Raw genomic sequence first — 26913 nt, forward strand, 5'->3', positions numbered from 1 at the left:
AGAGAGAATAAATATTGACAATAGAAGTAAATTAGAAAGTTATTGAAAATGATATGCTCTTTCTGAATCATGAAAGAAAAGTGTGGGGTTTCGTATCCCTTTAAATCAAGATTTGCTTGAAAAAAGGGTTTATTAAATAGCATTGCCTGTGATGCACTACAGTAGGAACAGGGTGTACGGAAATATTTCAGGATGATAGAATGCAGTGAGAAACTACAACATTTAATCACACAGCTATATACCAGAGCACAAGGGATATTTTCTGCTACCCATTTTTACTTTTTGTATCTCCTCCCCTCCCCCCCCCCTTACCTCTAGCCTTGCTCTGCATGCAGCAGTGGGCATACAAGAAGGCACTAGCTTTCAAATAGAGAGTGTATTAAAGGGACATTAAACACCCCTTAAGATTTTGTTATAAATTGCTTAATTACATGTAGTAAAACAACTTTGCAATATACTTGTTCTCCTTTCCTGTAATTTAATTCTGAATATTGTGGGCTTTTCCATTCATGTTACACATGGAAGTGCAGACACACCCATATGCCACACAGTCATTGGTTGCACACTGTAGTAAGCCATTCATAACTATTTCTAATTGGCCTCGGCAGAAAAGGTAACCTACGTTACAATATGGCAGCGCCCACTAATTTATGAATCCGACCCTTCTTTTTTTTCAATATTTAAACAACTAATATAATTTTTAAAAATACATGAAAAATTATTCTCAGGCTAATCTTTGCTCTGAATACATAATTCAAGCAATGCTTTATTTAGTGTTTAATATTCCTTGTAACCTCTGAGGTTTGAGAGTATTACATTAGTAAAAGAGGGTGCATTATATCCTTAGGACCACCAGAGAACTGCCACTAACAATATCACTTTATTGTAATGTTCATTTGCTGTTGGAAAATTAAACAATTTGAGGGAAAACTGCGTTTCCTAGTTTAACTTTCTGCCCTCAGAGTCATAACTCCAGTTACACAGACACTTCTGCGATGGGGTCTATATAGCACATGCAATGTAACTCAGATCTCTCCGCCCTTTAGGTTAAAGCATTCACACCACTGTCAGCCTGGGATATTTGCTGTAAAATGTCATGTGCACAGTTAGTGCTGCAAGATGCCTGCTCTGTGTGTATCAGCATAATAGGGAACATATCTGGCAACAATAGTTTATGTTATGTTAATTTATAAAAGATGCACAAGGAAATTCAAAGTTGACAGTGGTGCAGGGAACAAGTATGATTTCAGCAGTAGCATGTTCTAAAAGTTACCATTAATTTATCTGGAAAAAAAATTACATTGTTTTTATTTAATGTATTATATAAATCAGTTTAAAAAGTAACACACTATTATGTCTATGTGTTAAAAAGTAGATATGTTACAGAGTTATAGGCAGCACAGGTGTCTAAGCACACAGAAGACATAAAAAAGACCACTAATGTATTTCTATCACATGTGCCCTGGGGGGATCTGTAGGCACTCATATGAGTGTGACGCATGGGCAGTGAGCAGCAGACACAGGTAGTCAGTGAGAAGGGGATACAGTAACCGTATAAGCAGCAGTAGCAGCACTAGAGAGAGGCTGGGACAGATACAGAGCGATACAGGGGAGGGGCGGATAATGTGCTGGGGCAGATAACCAGATACCACAGTTTGCCAGGGAGCGTGAGTAGAGATATACAGAGAGCCGGGCTGACATTATACACAGACGAGTAAATACCTACTGCTATAATAGGCAAGGGTTCAATAGGTGAAAAGATACTTCCCATACGGGAATGCTGATGAAGATGGGGAATTACTGATACACGAGTGCTTGTGGATTGGACTGTCTGATGGAACTTACTTGAAAAAAACACTGAAGAGGACCTACCTACCTCTACTTGATGGACATTCTTTGGGATTGGAGAACAATTCTTTTCAGAAGGATCGTTATATAGAGAGATATGTTTTAGAGAGGAATATCTCCGAGGAACCTACCTGAGAGAAAACCTTCCCCAATATAACAACATATATAAAGGGATAATATTTTGAAAATACCCGTTGGAGAGGGAACTTAAGGGACAACCTCCCTGGGAGAGGACCTACCTAAGAGAATGACTGTCTGCGACCCACCTGACAGCTCACCTACCTGACATAGTTCAGAGGAAAGCCTCGGAAATTCTGTCTATTAAACTCCAGACTTTAGGACCAAGTGATCCTGACTGAGAGGATCTGTGTGACTACTGAGGACAGTTTTGTCACAAATATAACCCATCACACTATCTGTAATGAATTAGGGATTATTTGGCAGCGGATCTAAAGGAAAACTTGAAAAAGTGCATCTCTGTATACACAAATCTCCAGGACCAACAGGCTTTATCCTAGGTAACTTTTCATACTATAATATTCCTATTCTTCTTGCATTAATTTCGTTGTCCTAGGTAAATGTGATCATTTCTGGTAGTTACATATATCAAGTGACACAAATTATCTGATCATATAGATGTCACTCCATAAAAACAACACTGTGTCAGTCTCTGTAGTCTTTGTACCATATTTACTAAACAGTGATCGATGTTTAGTGAATATGGCAAAATGTAAAGACACCTTTATGAGGTTGGCAAAACGTATCCAGTTGATCTGAATTTATTTAATTAATTATGGTTTTGCAAGTTACTTACAAACTATCCATAGCTGCTCTTAAAAACAATCATTCTCTTGAATTAATGCCCACTTTGTGCTTATTCAGCAGCAGCATTGCTTGGTGCAAGAAACAAGTGGCGTTTTTACGATGTATCCTTATTTTTCTTCCTCTGGGCTGACAATGTGAAGGAATTGAGGCTATTATGCAGTGTGTTTACATAGCTGCACTTACAATGCTATAGATGGGCCCTTGGCCAAATAAATCTGTATGAACTCTAGAAATAACTGCAAGCTCACACAGTACTTGGTGACTATAGTTTTATTCTATGTAGATAAAGATTTGACACCATTCATATGGCAACACTTATATATTAATATATGTAGTTATAGATGCAGTTACTATTATTGCATATTAGATGATTTATTTTGAATTAGAAGGTTTATACATGGCAAATAATGATATCTCAGGTGAAGTTATAGCTATACAGCAGAAGTTTATGTTTAATTGTTGTTAATGGAGATTTCTTAGTTATTCTGATCCTTTGGTGTAATTTACATTTATATAGACATTTGTGTTCAACGTAATTACAGATAGGCAAATTAGTTATAGTTAGTTACTTGTTAGTTATAGGTAAAATGATCATTTAGGAGTAGGGTGAGTGGGTTTAGAATAGCACATAGAGAGGATTTTAATGAAATTCCAAGTACCATTAGCGACTGCTACATGTTCGCATTAAATGATAAATACATGGAGCTTTCTATACCTAGATACATAAATATCTCTAAGAATACGAATGAGATTAGTTACATCATCTCGCTCAAATCTTTTTTAAAGGGACATTATACCCACATTTTTTTTCTTTCATGATTCAGATAGAGAAAACAATTTTAAACAACATTGCAATTTAATTCTATTTTCTAATTTTTATATCCTTTGTTGAAGAAATAGCAATGCAAATGGTGAGCCAATCATACAAGACATCTATGTGCAGCCACTAATCAGCAGATACTGAGCCTATCTAGATATGCTTTTCAGCAAATGATATCAAGAGAATGAAGCAAATTAGAGAACAGAAGTAAATTAGAAAGTTATTTTAAATTGCATGCTCTTTCTAAATCAGAAAAGAAAAAAAATGGGTTTCATGTCCCTTTAAGCTTCATAGAACACGAGAGTAAATGAGACATTTATCCCGTTTGAAATATACTGAAACCTTAGTGAACCCAGACCTGCAAGAATTTGGGAGCAGGGGATGTTTAGAGAATGATGCACAGGGGCTTTAGTTTGTAGATTTGGAATTTTTCTTTGGTTGCTAAACCTTCAAGCATAGGGAATAATGTTGTATTAAGTGGTAAACATTGTTCGTTTTGGGGTAGATACAGGTATATAATAATTATATGCATTTAGTTTGCATACCTGAGTAGGGTTTTAAGGCAGCAGCTATAACACGTTGCTATTGTGGGGATAATTTGGAAGTACATATCCCCTGAGGGTTTTTGGTATTCTCTTATCTATAGATGGTGTTTTTTTCGGTGAGAAATAGTTATAGTTAGTGACAAATAATAAACTATAAGGTTTTTGAATTGATAGACATCATGTGATTGATTGATTGTATGGGAATCTCATTAATGTGCTATGTATGTACAGTAAGAATAGCTCAACAAACAAGGAAAAAATATAGATACAATAGTTTACTATTGTAGTAGTCATTCATTAATGAGAAGTTACTTATTTTATGTAGATGCTAAGTCACAGTGAGACGTTGATGGGGAACAGACTAATAGTAGGTAGCCTGAATGTTTCTATTTTTATTAATTTATTTATTTAATTGGTTTTGTTATAGCTCTATAGTTAGGTGTTACTGTAGGTATTACAAGTAGAGTGGAGGGCCCTAATGCAATCCTCGAAGGGCCACAGTTTGCACAAGCAGAAGTTGATGGTAGTTACTGTACACAAGCAGAAGTTGATGGTATGTACTGTACACTAATAAACATGTCGATGTGTAAATGCCTAGAGCTAGCTAGAGATACAAATGCTATTTTACTGCAGTGTTACATGTACATGTATAGAATAAAAATGCATATTTTATTCACTATTAAAATGTCTTATTTCTGCTGAAGCTGGAATTCCTGCGGTTTATCTCTTGTTCTGACAGCTGCTCACAGGGATCGTTCTTGCCTGTTATGTTCAGTGAGCTATGTGAGGTTTTGCTCACCTTCTGCTGGTTATTTTCATTCTGCTGTAGGTATCCATCCTGGTTTACACCCTAAAGGAAGGAGGGGACTTCCCAGACCCCAATGTAATGCTTGTGGTCAATAGTAACATGGGAACTAAGGACATTAATTTATGTACAGAGTCTCAAAATCACTACACTAACCTACCTGCTTCAACTCACCTAACTGCTGTGGAGGTTCCTCCGCCTCCCCCACCACCTCCTCCAGCTCCTCCAAATCTGAACTTCTCAGAGACCCCTTTGAGTTTGTTCCAAAGGCTTGACACCAAACGTCAATCACGTCTAAGGAACTTCAACTGGGAGGCCATCCCACCGGAGAAAGTAAGAGGTAGACCCAGCTTGTGGAGCCCGGAGAACTTTCAGGGAGAGCTTCAGATTGACACAGGGAGGATGGTGGAATTATTTGGAAAGAAGGAAGAAGAAATAAAGAGATCAAATCTCCCCAGACGGTCCCTGTCCTTTGGGGATGCCCAGCTGAACAAGGTAAGAACCCTCTGTTCAAAGACTGTTTTACTGGCATGCTTATCTCTATCCAAATGGTGGTTGTCATTAGAAACTGCATAGATATAGATTCACCCACCAGTCTCACCACTCTTTGTATATACACAGAACCACAAACACATACAATGGACTGTACATGTGTATATATCTGTATCTATATACACACACACATAGTATGTATATGTATATATTTATATGTATATGGCCATGTGGAGCACCCTATGGCGAGAACAGTAATGATTGCATTTCCTGTGCACTTGGTCCTTAAAAAGAGACAGTAAAGTCAAAGTTAAACTTTCTTGTATCAGATGGAGCATTCAATAAAAACTTTCCTATCTACTTCTGTTAAAGAGACGCTAAACCCACATTTTTTTTCTTTCTTAATTCAGCTTGCAATTTTAAGCAACTTTCTAATTTACTCCTATTATCAAATTTTCTTCTTTCTCTTGCTATCTTTATTTGAAAAAGAAGGCATCTAAGGTTAAAGAGCAAACCAATTTTTGGTTCAGAACGCTAGTATATAAGCCTAAGAAAGGAGATCATAAAAAAACCCAAATGTAATAATATAAATCATTTGGATTATTTTTTAAAAATTTCGTTCTCTATCTACACATTAAAGTTATATTTTGACTTTATTTTACCAGTGCAGTTCAACAATAGTAAGCTAGTTGCACTAGCTTGTCATATAATAAAGGTACACTATTTTCAACATTTTTCTATTATCCATATAAAAGAGTAGCTGTTTAAATTTAAACTGAAACTGAAACAAAAGGCAAAAATCAACCTTTGAGGGGGTAGAGCCCAGCTCATTTGAAAGGGTGCTCCTGCAGCTGAACACTTATCAATGAACTCTTATAAGCTGCTTGCCTGTGTACATTGTCCCTGTAGCACCCTCTTTTTATTTAGGTGGGTACTAATATTTGTGCAAATATCAGGGTTGTGGACTTGAATCATATGACTTGGACTTAAGACCAAAATTTGATGACTTGTGACTTGACTTGACTTAATCAAAGAAGACTTGTGATTCCATCTAGACTTTTAAAACAATGACTTTATTGGACTCGAAACTTGGACTTGGAAAGACTTTATACCTAATGACTTCATGGGTTTATCTGCATCCATGTTTCATATTTTCTCTCATCTGTAAGGTGTGGTGAAGTATGGTAGCAGTTATTTCTTCTGCATCTGTGTTTCCTCTCTCACGTGTTTTTCTTAACCCTTTAAGGACACAGCTTTCAGTTTGCTCAATTGTTTTATGACGGAATAATTCCGTCATATGTCCTTAAGAGGTTAATCTATTTCCTTAAGGTACTAAATAATTGTACTAGGGCTTAGAAATAACAACAACACTCACGGTTACACATTCACTCTCACACACACATGCAAAGTGTGTAGCAGTTATGTTATTTCTATTAAATAATTTTGTCTTTGTTACTCTCAGTTACCTTATAAATTCATTTTTTCATGGTGGTGAGAGTCCACAAGCCATTACTCCTAGGATCTATGTGTGACTATATCAATGACCCAACAGAAGGAGGCTAAAGGACTAGTCCCTGTGACACCTGTGATAGGCTTGTAATGAATCCCTTCACTAAGAGTAATAGTGTCACTACCCTATACACCAATCTCCCTTCTGTCTCTCATTAGCAGCTCACTGAGGGAAAATGGGCCTCAAATCTGTCTGAGGACCCCTCTCAATGAATAATCTTAAAGGGACACTGAACCCAAATTTTTTCTTTCATGATTCAGATAGAGCATGCAATTTTAAGCAACTTTCTAATTTACTCCTATTATCAAATTTTCTTTGTTCTCTTGCTATCTTTATTTGAAAAAGAAGGCATCTAAGCTTTTTTTGGTTCAGAACTCTGGATAGCAGTTTTTTATTGGTGGATGAATTTATCCACCAATCATCATGAACAACCCAGGTTGTTCACCAAAAATGGGCCGTCATCTAAACTTACATTCTTGCATTTCAAATAAAGATACCAAGAGAATGAAGAAAATTTGATAAAGGGAGTAAATTAGAAAGTTGCTTAAAATTCCATGCTCTATCTGAAACACAAAAAAAAAAATCTGGGTTCTGTGTCCCTTTAAGCACCTCAATTCTTCACCTTTCTCCTCTGGAGGCAAAGAAAAGCCTTGAATACCAGAGAGGTTGCAGGGATTAAGTGCTCTTAGATCTTTGGGAATCTTTGCCGCCACCTAGTGGCCAGGATTTGAATCTTAGGAGTAATGGTTTGTGTACTCTCACCACCCATATGAAATAAATACATCTTTTTCACTTCTTGTCCTAATTAAGTTTATGTCACACTTTCATGCATATCCCTAGAAAGATAAACTGAACTGAGATAGATGCGCTTAGTGAAAATAGTCTATTCCTAAATCACATGCAATTGAACAGGGGAGTGATAAAAATATTTAAAATGCCTTCCTAATATAAATTTATATACATTTACTATAGTAATTAATAGGAGAAAACAAAAAGATGGCATGAGTAAGGGATAGTATCCCAAAATGTCGCCTTTTTCTTTTCTCCTATTTATCCCTTAAATAAATAAGGATTTGCTGTCACCTTCTTCTTTTTTTGTACAATCTTGGGTCCAGGGTGGTGACCCATAGGTGACGTGCAATACCTGCTTGAGTGCTGGAACACATTCTTTATTTTATAGTAATTAATACTCAGACACTAAATTGGGCAAAGAGCACTATGACTTGGGACTTGACTGTGTTGACTCTGGACTTAAAGGGACATAATACTCATATGCTAAATCACTTGAAACTGATGCAGTATAACTGTAAAAAGCTGACAGGAAAATATCACCTGAGCATCTCTATATAAAAAAGGAAGATATTTTACCTCACAATCTCCTCAGCTCAGTAGAGTAAGTTCTGTGTAAAAAGTTATACTCAGCTGCTCCCTACTGCAGGTAAAAAAAAAATAATGAAGAAATGAACTGCAGCCAATCAGCATCAGCAGTGCTGAGGTAATGAACTCTTACTGTGATCTCATGAGATTTGACTTAACTCTCATGAGATTTCATAGTAAGCTTCCTTTACCTGATTGGTGAAATAATATGAGCGTGCACGAGGCTCATCCTTTCAGCTGTCCCAGGACAGACATACTAAAATGCTGCTTAGAAATCCTTTACAATGGGAGGTGGCTACTGAGGAACTTTTGAGGTAAAATATCTTTCTTTTTTACATAGAGATGTTCAGGTGATATTTTCTAGTCAGCTTTTTACAGCTATACTGCACCACTTTCAAGTGTTTAAACATTTGGGTATTATGGCCCTTTAACTTGAGACTTGAATGGAAAAACCTTGAGATTTACTTGTGACTTGCAAAAACACTGACTTGATCCCACCACTGGTAATGTGCTCCTCTGTATATGTACCATCATATTTTGAGAAGCTACTTACATGTTTACTGGTGGTCAGAGCCCATGGAGCTTGGCAGTAAGGACTATACAACAGGTGATTCTAGACCATGACATTTGAGGGTGCAAAATGTTGATCATAAGTTAAATATCAATCATGCAGGTGGTACAGTTGAGGGACCCTATCTACTACCTATTCCTAATTTTTTATAAAACCCATTAACTCCTTCACCTCTCTCCTCCGTAAAGCGCACTGGACGTAAATAAAAGGCGCTGCTTTGCAGATTCAGGGCAGCTGATAACTTTTGAGGTTTAGGGTGCTTCATTAAAGGGACAGTTAACCCTACATTTTTCTCCACTTTAATTTTGTTCCCAAATGATCCACTTTAACTGCTGGAGTACATTAAATTGTTTGCAAAAAGCTAATTTACATTTATATCATCATTTGAAATATGTGATTTTGCCTATGGTATCCATACCTATACTGGAAGGGGTAAAAAAAAACATTTTTTTCCCCCCTATGTTTCAGATAGAGAATAACAATTAAAAAAAAAATCCAATTAATTTATCTTATATAATTTGTTTCATTATCTTTGTATATATTGTTGAAAAGTATAACTATGTAGTCTCAGAAGCTGCTGATTGGTGGTTTCACATATATGCTTTTTGCTATTTATTGGCTTTCAGCTAGCTCTCAGTAGTGCATTACTGCTCATTTATAAAGGATACCAAGAGAATGAAGCAAATTAGATAATAGAAGTAAAATGAAAAGTTGTTTCAAATTGTATTATCTATCTGAATCACAAAAGAAAATGTTTGGGTTTCTTTTCCATTTAAAGGGACAGTGCACTGTAAAATTGTTTTTATATTAATGTATTTTCCATGACTTGTTAGACCAGCTGCAGAGACTAAAATGTAAGAGAAATTCAATTTTCAGGTTTATTTGTGTATATGAAGTAGTTGGTTTTGTGCTTTTAAACCACAGCCTATTCCAATGGGTTAAGCGTCAGGTAATATTAGATCTCATTTTTTTATCACTTGGTTTACACAGACTTGCTTCCTTATCTTATATTTGTCTGGAAACTAAAGCTCAATACATAGAGAGAACAATGGAAAATTATCATTTTATTACTTAAAGGGATAGTATAGTCAAAATAAAACTTTCATGAATCAGATAGAGCATGCAATTTTAAGCAACTTTCTCATTCACTTCTATTATAATTTTTTTTTTCTGTTCTCTTGCTATCTTTATTTTAAAAAGCAAAAATGTAAGCTTAGAAGCCAGCCCATTTTTGGTTCAGCACCTGGGTAGCGCTTGCTGATTGGTGTCTAAATGTAGCCATCCAATCAGCAAGTGCTACCCAGATTCTGAACCAAAAATGGTCTGGCTTCTAAGTTTACTTTCCAGCTTTTAAAAATAAAGATACCAAGAGAATAAAGAAAAATTGATAATAGAAGTAAATAAGAAAGTTGCTAGGCTATTCAATAGCTGACTCCAATATCAAAACTTTCAGTATAGGTTGGGATACCACAAACTAAATCAGCTATTTCAAAGGCCATAATAGGGATAAAGGAGCTACTTGTAAACAATTTAATACACTCTAGCAGGTAGAATGGATCATTGGGAACAATTTAAAGGGACATAAAACAAGTTGGGATAGAGACAAAATAATATAATATGTACTTTAATTACTTTACCTGCAAATTTATACTGCAGTGCCTCGTCATTAACCCTTTCTTTTTAGTTTCTGAATTGTACGGCTCTAACTCCCCACAGACATTTCCTTTTATGGCTGTAGCTATAGCCACCTTTGTTTTGGCAAAATGCAGAAGTGAATAGGGATTATCTGCTGGAGCATGCCTAGAAGCTGTGAACTCAGTTGAAATACAATGCCTCTGTCTAAACACTGATAAGGGGGGTGGAGTTAGCTGCTCCAGACAGCACAGCTTTGTAACTAATTTTCCTTATTTTTGAAAATTATTTTAAAATACTTGCCAGCAATTTTTTAAACAATTTGTTATGCAAACTATTTTTACTTAATTAGCCCTTTTAGGATATGCACAGATCTCAACCTGTTTTATGCTATTTTAAATGGGATACATTTTTTGCGTGAACTGTCCCTTTAAGTATAGGCTATAGAAAAGCTGTGTAAAACAAGCTAGCAGAAGAATTTATACTCCCATTGGAAGTAAGAGAGATATTCATTTTCAATTGTTCTCTCTAAGGGCACAATGATGTAAGCTCTCCCTTCAGGTGAGATGATCTAGGAAGTCTCGTTAGTAAGACAGGACCGCTGAAAAAACTAGAAACACAAATTTTATATTGAGGCATTTTTATGTTGCTACGTTGTGTTCTCTATGTGAAGGAGACACCTTTTTTTTTAAATGTTTATTTATATATTGGGTTACATAAGAAATAACATGAAAAAAAGACATAAAATAATAATAATAATAAAAAAATAAGGGAATAACATATTCATGTCATCAATACAAAGTTGTTGCTTACATAAACTTAATATTTAAGATTGATTTAAACCTTAACAGTAAAATAACAAATTTTGTTACCCATTTTTCCATTCTTATCCCACCTGTCTGAGATTATCCTCTTAGATCTTCCCCTCCAATCGAAGGAGAGAGAAGGAGAGGTCTAAAAAAATTCTCAAAGATTTTACGTGATTTCTCTCCATGCCGGCAAATTTTTGATCATCAGGCCATAAGTATTGGGCTTTTGTATATATACAAAGATAATATACAGAAGCATGTGTGTGTACAGAAAGTGATAAGGAAATCTGATTTCCCTACAAGCTCAACTCATTTTAATGGGTTTTAGTTTCAAAGAAAAAAGCCATCCATTTCATATACAAAAATAAACCCAAATAAGCAGTTTCTTATACATTTTATGCTCTGCAAATGGTATAACATGTCATTGGAAGAACATTAAAGTAACCACTATTTTACAGTATACTGTTCTTTAAGAAAATGGCACTCCCTAGAACCACCACCACTACAAGATAGTTACTTAAAAGAAGTAAATTATAGAGCATAAAGTCTCTAATGGAAGTGCGCATATGGATAAAATGATAATTAGAGTCCAGGAGCAGTAAAGGAACACATCAGATCAGGCAGCACTCTTGATGGCGAAAACGGATGGAGAAACCTGTAAATACAGAACAAGAGAGGCGCCTCATGGAACAGTATCGTCTTATGCAGAGAAGTAAGCATACATAGCAGCCCGCAGCGAGGGGTACTCACAAGATAAGCAGAACAAACGTGTGCCTCACAGCGCAGGATGGAACCTAAAGTCCCCCGTCAGACAAACACACTGGAACCTGCACGTGGAGACCGGTATCCAATCAACGATAACCCAAGGCCAATGTCACGGTGGGAGCCGTCTGTGGAAAGGCCAATCAGCGAGGTGATATCCCAGCAGTTTTGATCAACAGGGCAGCCGCCCGAGCAGCGAATAAAGATCATAGAGCAGGTAATAAAAACTCAGCAGTTTATTTGAGTATATTAAAAAGTTAAAATGACAGAGCAACAACAACGCGTTTCTCGACCTTCAGGTCGTTTCAGCAGGCTGATACTAGACATTAAACATCTGCTCTACTTAAGACAACCCTAAACCAATCACAGACTCAGACCATTCACACACCCACCTGTAACGGACATGACGATATTGGACGTGACTAGTGCACATCAGCCATAGAAACATCATTGTGGTGAGCAAGTGAATGACATGAGTTGTGACAGGGGGGATTAATATATATAAAATCAATAATAAATGTGTACAATCAAATATAAAATATTACCATCTATAAAAATTAATGTATGCGTAAAGATGAAAATAATAAAGTATCACAATGAGGGCAGTCATCATAGGTAAGCAATTGATACCGAATAACAAAATTATTAAAATCCAACAATTGTAGTGCCAGCAGCAAAAAAATGTGTCATAAATAACAATCCAAAATTAAATAAAAAGTTGACATCACAACTAAACAAGTTTAGTACACAGGGATAGTTCATTAAACATTAAAATATTAATAAAATGGTGTAACAGTAATACAATAATTTCTACTGACAAGTGGCCCATATTGCATGTAATAGAATAATAGTCTCTGGCAAAAAATAACCAACACCAGCCTACAATAACTAGACTCATGGCATTAACAGACATTAATTGTACTATAATAGTACATAATGAGAATAGTGAATTGAGTAATAATAGAACCATATGCATTGAGATGAATAGATCAACATATAACGTAAATATTGATACAAATAGAATAAAAATAGGTAGAAAAGAATATATACAAATATGCATATATACATGTTTGTTCAGAATTTGTTTAATCAGGTGATGGTTGGAGTTGAACTGGGTTATAAATAGGGGATATTCATTTATATTATTATTGGTTCTATGTTCTGATTGTTTATTAAGGCTAGAGAAATATTTATTCCTATCATCAGATCTAGCCCTTCTGTAACCATTTTCAATAATGTGGGGCGGGTAATTTTTCTCAGTAAAACGTTTTCTTAAGGTCACACTTTGAGACTCAAAATCAGAGAGGGTACTACAATTCCGGCGAATTTGCTTAAACTGACCGTAAGGTACATTCCGTTTCCATGAATGATAGTGAAAGCTCTTAAAATCTAAATAACTATTGATATCCACTGTCTTAAAGAAAGTGGTGCTGGTGACCTTCCCTTCTGTAAAACACAGATTGAGATCCAAATATACAATTGATTCCTTGTTAATCAAACTTGTGAAAGTCAGACCCCTATCATTAGAGTTTAAATGTTCAACAAAAAAATTGGCAGAAGACTGTTCCCCTCTCCATATAAAGATAAGATCATCAATATATCTGCCATAGTATGCCAGGTTCGCCACAAAGCATGAATCATAAATATATTTTTGTTCGAATGAGCCCATAAACAAATTGGCATAGCTAGGGGCTAAGTTTAGTGTAATATTTGGTATCAAATATTACACTAAATTATTACACTAAATATTACACTTGGTGGAGGCTAGAAAAATTCTATTTGATGCCAAATATTACCCTAAACTTAGTTCCGACCCTACCACTAGATATAAGGTGGCATTAAAAGACATTGTAGAGTCTGCTTTTAAGGAAGGAATACTTTTTTTTTATTACCATCTGCCAAAGATACATAAAAATTCTACATGTCCACCAGGTCAGCCCATAATAGCAGGGATAGGAAGTCTGACCGATAATGTATCTTCGTATGTGGACCATTTTTTGCAAAGGTATGTTTTAGGTCTCGAGTCTTATATTCGAGACTCTACTGACCTTCTTAAAAAATTGGAGCCATACTGTATTACAGCAGATATGATATGGATCACGTGTGATGTTCAGGCACTTTATTCCAATATTCCCCATGAATTGGGTTTGGCAGCAGTGTCTGAATATCTTGAGCAAGACTTTTATTTACCAGAAAGTCAGAGAATTTCTGTTATAGTTGATCTCATTTATCCTGAGACACAATTATTTTGTGTTTCAGGACGAATTTTTTCTTCAAACTAGAGGAACTGCCATGGGTACCAGGTTCGCCCCTAGCTATGCCAATTTGTTTATGAGCTCATTCGAACAAAAATATATTTATGATTCATGCTTTGGGGCGAACCTGGTATACTATGGCAGATATATTGATGATCTTATCTTTATATGGAGAGGGGAACAGTCTTCTGCCAATCTTTTTGTTGAACATTTAAACTCTAATGATAGGGGTCTGACTTTCACAAGTTTGATTAACAAGGAATCAATTGTATATTTGGATCTCAATCTGCGTTTTACAGAAGGGAAGGTCACCAGCACCACTTTCTTTAAGACAGTGGATTGCAATAGTTATTTAGATTTTAAGAGCTGTCACTATCATTCATGGAAACGGAATGTACCTTACGGTCAGTTTAAGCGAATTGGCCGGAATTGTAGTACTCTTTCTGATTTTGAGTCTCAAAGTGTGACCTTAAGAAAACGTTTTACTGAGAAAAATTACCCGCCCCACATTATTGAAAATGGTTACAGAAGGGCTAGATCTGATGATAGGAACAAATACTTCTCTAGCCTTAATAAACAATCAGAACATAGAACCAATAATAATATAAATGAATATCCCCTATTTATAACCCAGTTCAACTCCAACCATCACCTGATTAAACAAATTCTGAACAAACATTGGGACATCTTGACCAAGGACCCAATTTTGGGCAACCTGATAGGGAATAAACCAAAGGTGGTATATAGGAGGGCTCCCACTTTAAAAACCCTTAGTACTAGGTGGTCCGAACACCAGCGCAACATGAAGAAAAATTACAGAAACCATAGCGTCTCTAGGCACTGTAACAATGCCCATAATGGTGACACTAATTGTTTTTCTGTAACTCCTATAGAGTACATACCTAAATCCCATTTATATAACCGGTTTTTCAGACTCAGACAGAGAGGGACCTATTGGATCCATGTGTTAAAATGCATGCATCCTGACGGCCTGAATCTATGTCTGGATTTGGCTGCGTTCCACTAGTTCTCCTTTTGCCTGTGCTCTATTATTGATTGTTATTGCTGTTAGTATAATTATGAATTCACAATTTTTGGTTGATGTGATATTTATATGTAAGTTATGCGTACATGCATGTATATATGCATATTTGTATATATTCTTTTCTACCTATTTTTATTATATTTGTATCAATATTTACGTTATATGTTGATCTATTGATCTCAATGCATATGGTTCTATTATTGAACAATTCACTATTCTCATTATGTACTGTTATAGTACAATTAATGTTTGTTAATGCCATGAGTCTAGTTATTGTAGGCTGGTGTTGGTTATTTTTTGCCAGAGACTATTATTCTATTACATGCAATATGGGCCACTTGTCAGTAGAAATGATTGTATTACTGTTACACCATTTTATTAATATTTTAATGATTAATGAACTATCCCTGTGTACTTAACTTGTTTAGTTGTGATGTCAACTTTTTATTTAATTTTGGATTGTTATTTATGACACAATTTTTTGCTGCTGGCACTACAATTGTTGGATTTTAATAATTTCGTTATTCGGTATCAATTGCTTACCTATGATGACTGCCCTCATTGTGATACTTTATTATTTTCATCTTTACGCATACATTAATTTTTATAGATGGTAATATTTTATATTTGATTGTACACATTTATTATTGATTTTATATATATTAATCCCCCCTGTCACAACTCATGTCATTCACTTGCTCACCACAATGATGTTTCTATGGCTGATGTGCACTAGTCACGTCCAATATCGTCATGTCCGTTACAGGTGGGTGTGTGAATGGTCTGTGATTGGTTTAGGGTTGTCTTAAGTAGAGCAGGTGTTTAATGTCTAGTATCAGCCTGATGAAACGACCTGAAGGTCGAGAAACGCGTTGCTGTTGCTCTATCATTTTAACTTTTTAATATACTCAAATAAACTGCTGAGTTTTTATTACCTGCTCTACGTTCTTTATTCGCTGCTCGGGCGGCTGCCCTGTCAATCAAAACTGCTGGGATATCACCTCGCTGATTGGCCTTTCCACAGACGGCTCCCACTGTGACGTTGGCCTTGGGTTATCGTTGATTGGATACCGGTCTCCACGTGCAGGTTCCAATGTGTTTCTGACGGGCGACTTTAGGTTCTGTCCTGCGCTGTGAGGCACACGTTTGTGCCGCTTATCTTGTGAGTACCCCCCGCTGCGGGCTGCTATGTATGCTTACTTCTCTGCAAAAGACGACACTTAAAAGAAGTAGACCATTTAGCGACTTTTCACTTCATACCTTGTTTTGTATGTTTTGTCTGAGATGATGTTTTTGACAGTAACTTGTCCTGTTATTAATGCTGTGTAAAGCTGTAGTGTGAAATGCACAGCTGGCTGGTTTTTACAAGGAGATGTGGAAGAGACGTTTGATTCATTGTTCAGGATGTTTCTGAATAAATACGCAGACCTAGAAGAGGAGGCTTTTGTTGCTTCTTGGGACAGGACAGGATTGTGGTGTAGACTAATTGAGAATGTTGTACTTGGCATGAAAGGTTGTTTTTAAAGGGGGAGTTCTTCAGTAACGGGCTGGTACATGCGTCTGACTCGGGCAGGCTGGTACATGATGGGTAGGGTGGGCCAGATCTACAGGTGTAACTTTTATCATATCATTATGTTTGAATATCACTTCATTGTTTTGTTGCAGGTTTTTCTGCTGGATTCAAGGCGAAGCATGAATATTAGCATTTTCCTGAAACAATTTAAAAGGTAATTATTCTGTACAGCAAAGACTGCTAACGTTTTACATCTGGCTTCTAATTTTTTTGTATATATCTATATTTTGCTATAAAATCCTTTCATGGCTACAAAAAGTATATGGTTGGTAAAAGGATATAAAAGTACAAAAAGAAAACTCTGTAATGTGTTAGTGTATTTTATATTGCACTACTTGTATTTATTGCTTGTATATAACTATATGTTTTATAACAGCAATGTACTGAAGGGACATGTCATTGAAGAGCCAATGATAAAAGTGATATCTGTGTTGCCACCATTCACTAGCTAGCTCCAAGTAATGCATTGCTGCTTCTGAGCCTATCTAGATATGCTGTTCAACAAAGGATACAAATAACTAAACTAACTTTCTGTATTTGCAGAACCCTCCAAACTTTTCTTTTTAATAAAATAAAAATAAAATAAATAAACAGTTTTAAGGGCCAGATTTAACAAAGTACAGCATTCACGTCTAGCGGGCAGTAATACACTGCCCACATTTATCATTGAACACTACAGCTAGTGCAAAACGCCGCCCTCTGCTCGCTCGCAGCCAATCGCACGTGAGCAAGGGCTGTCAATCTTGTCCCAGGTCGCAAAGGTCTGGGGGGATTGAGATACACCACATAACAGGTGGTGAAGTAGGTTAAGAAGCAGCGTTCTGATGACTGTTGCTTCTTAAAGGGACAGTCTACGCCAGAATTGTTATTGTTTAAAAAGGAAGATAATCCCTTTATTACCCATTCCCCAGTTTTGCACAACCAACATAGTTATATTAATATATGTGATTACCGATACAGTGCAGTGTGCTCATTATCAGTGTATAGATACTCACATCATTATACAGATCCGTTTGACAGAAGGGACTTCCGTTGGGGGAGGAGTTTTGCAGTGTACCTGCATGCAGGTGTTGTGAGAGGACGCCCTACTATCAGCTCCCCGCTCTCTGCCACTTACCTGGGAAAAGCTCGCCGAGGTTTCTGAGCGTGGCACTCTGCAGGGTTTCAACCTGCTCGAGAGTTCGAAGTCTACTCTAGCCGTCATGGCTACGACTGAACCGCAGTACAAATCTTAAACTTTCCCTACAAGCCACTATTACTAAGAGGGAGTTACCGACCGGTGTTGAAGTAAGTGAGGAAAGGAGCTATCCTGAACGGCTAAGGTCTGCAGCGGCTGGATAAGGTCTCCCAAAAGTCCCGGTGTATGGTGCACAAGTACAACAAGACTCCCTGAGAAGGTGAAGTGGACCGGTGGTACCAGGGTATATTTTTAGATATCGCCCGGGGGAATCCGGAGACAAGCTGTTTGAAAACCCGGGAGCGCCGCGGTCACCTGTATTTACAGCCGCACCATCCAGAGCCGGCAAAGAGTGCTGTAGTGGAGAACGAAGATTCACATTTATGTCAGGTTGGGTGTCGAAGTAAACCAGGAAAGGTGCCGTCCTGAACGGCCGTGGTCTGCAGCGACTAGATAAGGTCTCCCAACAGTCCCGGTGTCTGATGCACGAGTACAATAAGACTCCCTGAGAAGGTGAAGTGGACCTGTCGGACCCGGGTACATCCCTAGACATCGCCTGGGGGAATTCGGAGACAAGCTGTTGGAAAAGACCGGGAGCACTGTGGTCACCTGGATATACAGCCGCACCATCCAGAACCAGCAAAGAGCGATGTAGCGGAGAGCGAAGATTTACATCTATATCAGGTCAGACTCCCTCACAGGCTTTTTATATTTGCATAAGAGGTTTGCACGTTGTTATCTTCTGGCGTTATCTAAGCCCGTTGCTGATTAAAGCATCTCTGCTATATTAGAGATTTTTTGCTAAAAGAAAAGGCTCAGCAGTTCTACAAGAGAGCACTATTATTTAAGGGTACAGTGAGAAGTTGCTGATCCCTGGCTTGACGAGACGGCTCTCTGGCTACACATTGTCATTTTGTTATTTGAGCAGAACTTGCCGAGTCGCCCCTGTTCTGTAATATCATTTGCGATTTGGAGACTTGTCTTAAGGAGGTACTGGGCAATTCATCTCATCTTCAACAAGACTTTTTTTCAGCTTATCAAGTTTTGGGGAACATTTGTGTCTATTAAGAAAGCTCAGTTGTAAATTGATTACACTAACTTTTTTTACCAGTGGTTACTATATAACAGAAGTTCATTGAACTGGGGGCAGAACTAGACGCTGTAATAGTCGCTGAGTGTGTGAACCCCCTTAATTTTGTTATCTGTGGTCTGTTAGCCCTATGGCTGGATAAAGAAAAGATCCAAGGAAACAACTTTAGAGGCTGAGGCTATTTCCAAGGGGTTTATGGACAAATCAGTTTGAATAAGATGAATCGCCAGGGACAAGAAGTGTCTTTCTCTCTGAGGCTGTGGATTTAGAGTTTATTGAAATGTCATATTACATGTATCTTTCTCTAAAATGTTGCAATGCCAAGTTAGAGATCTAACACTTGGGTTTAGAAATTTATGTTTTACCAGACTAGGGGTTATATATTAGCTGGAGGAGGTTGATGTGATTCTATCATTATTATTTTCAGTTATTCAAGTGTACATCTAACAATAGACCCAATATTAACTGAAGATATAAAGAGATAAATAAGAATATTAGTTAGTCAAGGGGTAAAAAACCTCTCCAAGTAAAAGTGTTAAGCAACAGTCAACTCCTATTAAACAAACCTAATTAAATATTTTTCTAACAAGAATCCCTTTAAAAACGATAAGAAAGGTTCTAACTGGGTCAAAGTGTAATGACTGAAACATTGGTTCTTGTGAGTTGTGGCTGCCATGTCATTTGAGTTTTGGGCTACACTATATTTGTTGCAAGTTGTTCATTTGCAGTTTTTTCCTTTTTGGCTTGGTGATTGCTTTCTTTCTGCTGATTATGTTATAGGCTGGCTTTTTCCTAGTAAATTAAAACAGTTTTTCCTCTTACACACGCTAGCACGTCGTACACCTTAGCACACACTAAAACAAATTCAATATTATTTGTTATACAATTTTTTCTATTTTTTTACACAAATGTGCAATATCTTGTTCTTTTCTAAAGAGGACATAAACTAGTCTTCTATCAGTAATATAAAACAACTTTGGTTCTATATATCCAAGCACTTCACTATATACTAAATTCACTTAATTTTTCACGTTAAGGATTCCCACTGTCTGTTTATAGTGGTTTTTCTTCTTTTCACTGATTCGAGAGTGTTTCACACTTTTTTGTATTCTTCCTTTTTTTTCTCTTATTATCAATGGAAAAATTTATCACGCAAACAAGTTCTAATTCCCCGAAAATGCCAGCAAAATCGAAAGATAAAAAAACCAAGTCAGCCGACATTAGTCCAGATATGGTATCAGACATAAGTCATTCAGTTATAGATACTCAGGCCTTAATTGGTCAACTATCAGCCATTTTCTCACCCCAGTTTGACTCCATTAAGAAAGAGTTAGAAGTAATCTCTTCTGATATTGTAACACTCACTTCAGAAGTTAAACAGTTCTCTATTAGGTTAGTGGAGGCTGAGGAAAGGCTCTCCGTAGTAGAGGATCAGACTAACATACACCAAGGAATCTTAAAAAAACATGAAGATAAATTAAACAATATGCAATTGCGCCTGGAGGATCTGGAAGATCGCTCCAGGCGCAATAACATTAGAATCATTGGCCTTCCGGAGCTTCCGGAGTTTGAGGATCTTATGACATTCACTTCAATGACCTTGCCACAGGCTCTGGGTATGCCAGCACATTTGCTACCTTTGGTTGTTGAAAGGGCGCATAGAACTGGCCCCAGAAGAAATATGGATAGTGGGGCAGTCAGACCAAGAATGATCATTTTCAGACTCCTGAAATTCCAAAATAAAATAGAATTACTGAACCTTTTTAAGAAAAAGAAAAACGAGCCGGTGATATTCGGGAACAACAAGATTTTGTTGTTTCAGGATTTCTCCAGCGAAACCTCTGCTAGGAGGAAGGCAATGGCGCCATTCTGCACTCAATTGATAAACAAGGGAATTAATGCATGGCTGATGTACCCGGCCAGAGTTGTAATAGATGATAAAGGCAGTAGACGAGTATTCAATGAAGTAACAGAGATTACTGAATTCTTAAAATCGGTGGGATAATAATGAGAAATATATAGATTGTATTAGAAGTGGTTGATCATCCAGGTCGATGTATAGAATTAGGATTCCTAATTGGTCTGATTTTGTTTGGTTTAGTTATTTTATGAGGTTTGTTTCTTTTTTTTTTTTTTTTTTTTTTTTTTTTCTCTCTCTCTCCCACTCCTCTTTCCCTGTGTATTTGCTTGAGATGGAATAAGGGAAGATGGCTGATATTAAACAAGAATGACAGGGAATGTTAGGATGTTGTCCTGGAATGTGGGGGGGTATCATCCCCAGTAAAACGTAAACTAGTGATTAAAACCCTAGGTAAAAAACAGCCGGATGTGGTTTGTCTTCAAGAAACCCATTTAAATGAAACAGAAGCAGCTAAATTCAAGATCAAATGGGTGGGAGAAGTAATATCTACTAGAAGTTCAATAAAAAAATGTGGATTAGTCATATTATTACATAAAAAGCTAGATTATAAAATAATTAAGACTGAGATCGATAGTCAAGCAAGATATATTCTACTTCAAATAGTAATTAATGACATCAAGTTTGTAATCTGCAACATATATGCGCCAAATAGACTATCAGTGAAATTTTGGGAAAAAATTCAAAATAAGGTATTTCCTTACAAAAATCAAAATTTAGTAATTTGCGGAGACTTTAATATGACGTTAAATCCAGCTTTAGATCGGTTCTCGCAAAGAAATATAGTTAGTAATAGATACAGTGCAAAGTATTTTAAGAAATTCTGTAATAAATTAAAACTGACAGACATATGGCGGATCCAAAACCCTGATAGTCTTAGGTACACATGTGAATCTCGAGCACATAGAACATTTTCCAGGATTGACCTATTCCTGATCTCCGAGCCACTGTCCATTCGGCAAGTCAAGCCCGATATTGGAGAGGTCCTGATATCGGACCATGCTATAATATCTTTAACAGTTTTTCTTTCGAATAAATGTAACTCTCAGAATATGGAATTTTCTTTTCCCCGTTTTCTATGCTCTGAACCTAGATTCTGTGCATGGCTACTAGTAAAATGGCAGGAATACGCGGCGAATAATGCAGAATATAGAAATAAAATTGAAACTTTTTGGGAAGCGGCTAAAGCCGTGCTGAGAGGGGAGATCGTTGCTTATCTAAATGTTCGGTCAAAAAAGATTAAAGCCAGGGAAGTCATGCTGGCAACAAGTGTACAGGAGATGTATATTCGGGTACAACGGGATCCCTCACATCAAAATTGGGACAATTATGCTGTTACTAGAAAAGAACGCGATCTTTTCCTAAAACAAAAACTGCTAGTTGAGGAAATTAGATTAAATCGTCTCTATAGGGGATTCCATGGTAGGTCAGCTAAATTTCTAGCTAGTCTCACTAAATGTAGAAAGAAGAAAAATTTCATATCCGTCATTAAAGATAATGAGAATAGATATTTTGAAACTGAGAAAATTTGCGAAAGTCTGGCTTCGTACTACCAGAGGTTATATTCCACAGTAGAGATAGACATGGATAGGCAAGAGAGATTCTGGGCTAAAATAGTGACCCCACAAATTTCAGCTGAGGATTTGATGGCATTAAATGAACCTATAACTAAAGAAGAAATTGACAAAGCTATTGATAAACTGAAAGGCAATAAAGCAGCTGGCCCTGATGGATTTCCATCTGAATTCTATAAGTGTTTAAAGGAAGAGTTAGTACCAGTATTAGAATTGCTTTATAATAAATATTATACAGAAAGCATGCCGATTTCTGCTTATTTTACAATGGCTAATATCTCCCTTATATTAAAGAAAGATAAAGATGCAGAGGACCCGGCATCTTATAGACCAATATCGGTCTTAAATACCGATTATAAGATTCTAACAGCTATTTTAGCCAATAGATTTTCTCAGTGTTTACAGAAACTCATTCATCCGGACCAAACGGGGTTCATGACCAACAGAAATTCAACCAAGAATATACGTAAACTAACAACTTTCCTAGACTATGCTTGGAATCAGGAGCAGCCAAATAGAAGACATGATATGGCAGTCTTAACACTAGACGCAGTTAAAGCTTTTGACTCCATAGTATGGGAACATCTATTCACATCACTAGGAAAATTCGGCATTAAAGGGAATTTTATAAAATGCATTCATAGAATATATTCTAATCCTATATCTCATCTAGTGGTAAACGGTACTATCTCTTCCAAAATCTTCATGCAGCGGGGTACACGACAAGGATGTCCCCTATCTCCGCTACTGTTTAATGTGGCACTAGAACCACTTGCAATTCAAGAGAGAAAGTACCTTACTGGAATCCCCTTGGGTACTTCTTGCTTGAATATATTATTATATGCAGATGATATTTTACTTTTTTTAAAGAATTTACAGCATTCCATTCCAATTTTGATCCAACTTTTGGAAGAGTTTAGCTCGTTCTCAGGTTATAAGGTTAATACCGGGAAAAGTGAATTGATGATTGTCGGCAAATCTCCTTTAAGCTTATCTATTAATACTTTTAAAGAGGTAGAATCCATTAAATATTTAGGGCTTGTATTACACAAAAATCCTAAATATTGGTATACTGATAACTATATCTCGTTATTTCAAAAAATTAAAGTGGATTTACAATTGTGGATTTCTTTCCCACTGTCTTTAATGGCGCGGGTCAATCTAGTTAAAACCATTATTCTCCCCCGGCTGCTGTATCCTTTACAGAATTTGCCGATATACTTACGTAATATTGATTTAAGGAAATTGTGTGCCCACTTTTCAAAATTTATATGGGGGAATAAAAAACCTCGTATTTCCTTAGCAAGACTCTCACAAAAATCAGGCGCTGCTGGGTTATCATTTCCTGACATTAGATTGTATAATATTGCCTCATTATTGAAAATTGCAATTGATTGGCTGGCAAAGACAAATATCTATACCACATATGTAGAAGAATCTTTCTTGATCCATCCTTTCGCATTGGCAGCTATAATCCATTGTCAACCTAAACAGCTTCCTTCTAATGTCTCCATAATGATTACATTTAAAAATATAGTTCTTGCATGGCATAAATTTTGTAAAATAATGGAGATAGATCCTTCCCTTTCAGATTTTCTTCCTATTCAGGGTAACCCTCTCTTTTTACCAGGAATTAGCCAGAAGGTTTTTAAGCTATGGGCAGAAAAAGGATTAAACCGGGTCTGCCAATTATTTGGCCCGGACGAGTTAGTACTTCAAGGGGAAACCTTGTTTGCCGCATTTAATTTGCCCAGATCCGATTTATTTGCATTTTTTCAAATCAGACACTTTATCTCTGCTCAAAAATGGAGGTTACCTCTGTCTATTGCATGGTCTGAGGTCAGGACTCTCTTACAAAGATTTACTGCTGGTATAACATCAATTTCTCTGATATATGATATAATGTTATCTAAACAATCTCAAGTCATAATGGGTAAGATCTGTAACTTTTGGTTACCGTTAATCCCAGATATAGATCAGGATAAAATTTGCCTGAGTTTTAATAACTTAGATAAGTGCTTAATACCTTCAAATTGGAAGGAATCACATATGAAATTCATAAATGATTTTTACCAATATCCAGCGAAAATTGCCAAATACTATCGGGGTGGATCCGCTGAGTGTCCAAGATGTCACTACCAAGATGCTGATCTGTTTCATATGTTCTGGGCTTGCCCCAAGATAAGACAACTATGGCAAAAAATCACATACTGGTTTAATAAAGTTCATAATTCATCTACCTCCCTCACATTCCGGGATATTGTCTTATTATTTAATACCTCTAACAGTCAAGGGTGTTGTTGGACATACCCCTTAAATATTATAATATTAATTGTAAGACTTTGTATATTAAAAAGCTGGAAAGCCAGAAGAGCGCCCTCGCTCTCTACAATTACCCAAATGCTACAGGAACAAATCCTTTTTGAATCTTACCATCTTCAGTCTTTGTCTGAAAATAGAATTAAGAAATTCTTATATGCTTGGTACTCCATCATTAAGACATATCCTCTAACTATTCAGAAACAGATATTAGCACCCTTTCTTTCTTCACTTAGTTTCATTGAGATGGTCATATTAGAATTGTTTCCATATACCTGGATTAGAAATCCAACCGAGGTATAAGTATAGAGAGTAATAAGATCCACTCAAGAAAATACCATATTATAATTCATCTTTCCCCCCCCCTTTTTTTTTTTTTTTTTTTTTTTTTTTTTTTGTTTGTTTGTTTATTTTGTCTTTTTTCCTCTTTCTTTTGTAAGCTAGGGAAAAAAAAAAAAAAAGGAAAAAGCCGACAAATAACTGTTATATGTTTTTGTAGACTCAGGTGTCGAGTATCCTTTAATTTGTTCAAGATTATAAAATTATGTAAATGACAATACGACAAGATTCTGCTTATATTGTACGGTATAGTTTTTTTTCTCTATTGTTGTATTATTAATTACTGTTTCTTGTTACATTGAATGATTCGGCAAATAATAAAGAAATTTATAAAAAAAAAAAAAAAAAAAAAAAAAAAAATATATGTGATTACCTTGTATCTAAGCCTCTGCAGACTGCCCTCTTATCTCAGTGATTTTGACAGACATGCAGTTTAGCCAATCAGTGCAGACTCCTAAATAACTCCACAGGGAGCGAGCACAATGTTATCAATATGACACACATGAACTAGTATTGTCTAACTGTGAAAAACTTTCAAAATGCTCTGAGCTAAGAGGCGGTTTTCAACGGTTAAGAAATCAGTTTGAGCTTACCTAGGTTTACCACCAAAGGAAAAAACTACCACCAAGGGAACAGAGCAAATTTAATGATAAAAGTCAATTGGAAAGTTGTTTAAAATTTCATGCCCTATCTGAACCATGAAAGTTTAATTTCAACTAGACTGTCCCTTTAACTCTCTGCTGCAGGTTCACTCCTGGAGCGTTAAAACCTCTAGAATTATTTATTTGCGCTCTGTGATTTACTCTCATATTACTAGTTGAAAGTTAAAAGTTTGCGCTCTCGCGTTAGCAAAGTCGTGGTTACAAATACACTTTGATTAGACCCAAACACAAAATTTCATTTCCCTATAGTCTTCAATGGAGCCGAAAAAGTTTTGGGGAAAAATAACACTCATAAGTAGCACCAACACAACTGCAGATATTTAAAAGCACAACATAAGAAGATAGTATTGTATATTTCATAATTCAATGCTCTGCACTGGAATGTTCTATTTATTCTTAAAAAGGTATTTAAATATATATCTGATAGATTTTTGCGCAAATATATTTTTATACCTCTCTCTCTCTATATATATATATAGATATATATATATATATATACAGTATGTATACAGTATATATATATATATATATATATATATATATAAATTATTATACAGTATATATATATATATATATATATATACAGATATATATATATATATACAGATATATATATATATATATATATATATATATATATATATATATATAGTATCTCACAAAAGTGAGTACACCCCTCATATTTTTTAAAATATTTTATTATATCTTTTCATGTGACAACACTGAAGAAATTACACTTTGCTATAATGTAAAGTAGTGAGTGTACAGCCTGTATAACAGTGTAAATTTGCAGTCCCCTCAAAATAACTCAACATACAGCCATTAATGTCTAAACCGTTGGCAACAAAAGTGAGTACACCCCTAATTGGAAATTTTCAAATTGGGCCCAAAGTGTCAATATTTTGTGTGGCCACCATTATTTTCCAGCACTGCCTTAACCCTCTTGGGCATGGAGTTCACCAGAG

At 36.2% G+C, this 26913-nt stretch overlaps 1 protein-coding gene across 1 annotated transcript in view; it reads left to right on the forward strand.

Annotated features, from left to right (window-relative positions):
* Positions 1-1680: 1680 nt before the first annotated feature.
* Positions 1681-26913, forward strand: part of LOC128645825 (uncharacterized) — a 111261-nt gene continuing 86028 nt past the window's right edge. The window contains exons 1-3 of the mRNA XM_053699100.1: positions 1681-2366; positions 4868-5338; positions 16962-17023. Coding sequence (XP_053555075.1) covers positions 4925-5338; positions 16962-17023 — 476 coding nt within the window. The 5' untranslated portion in view covers positions 1681-2366; positions 4868-4924. The remainder of the gene's footprint in view (positions 2367-4867; positions 5339-16961; positions 17024-26913) is intronic.

Source organism: Bombina bombina, chromosome 1, assembly GCF_027579735.1.
Source record: "Bombina bombina isolate aBomBom1 chromosome 1, aBomBom1.pri, whole genome shotgun sequence".
NCBI lineage: Eukaryota > Metazoa > Chordata > Amphibia > Anura > Bombinatoridae > Bombina > Bombina bombina.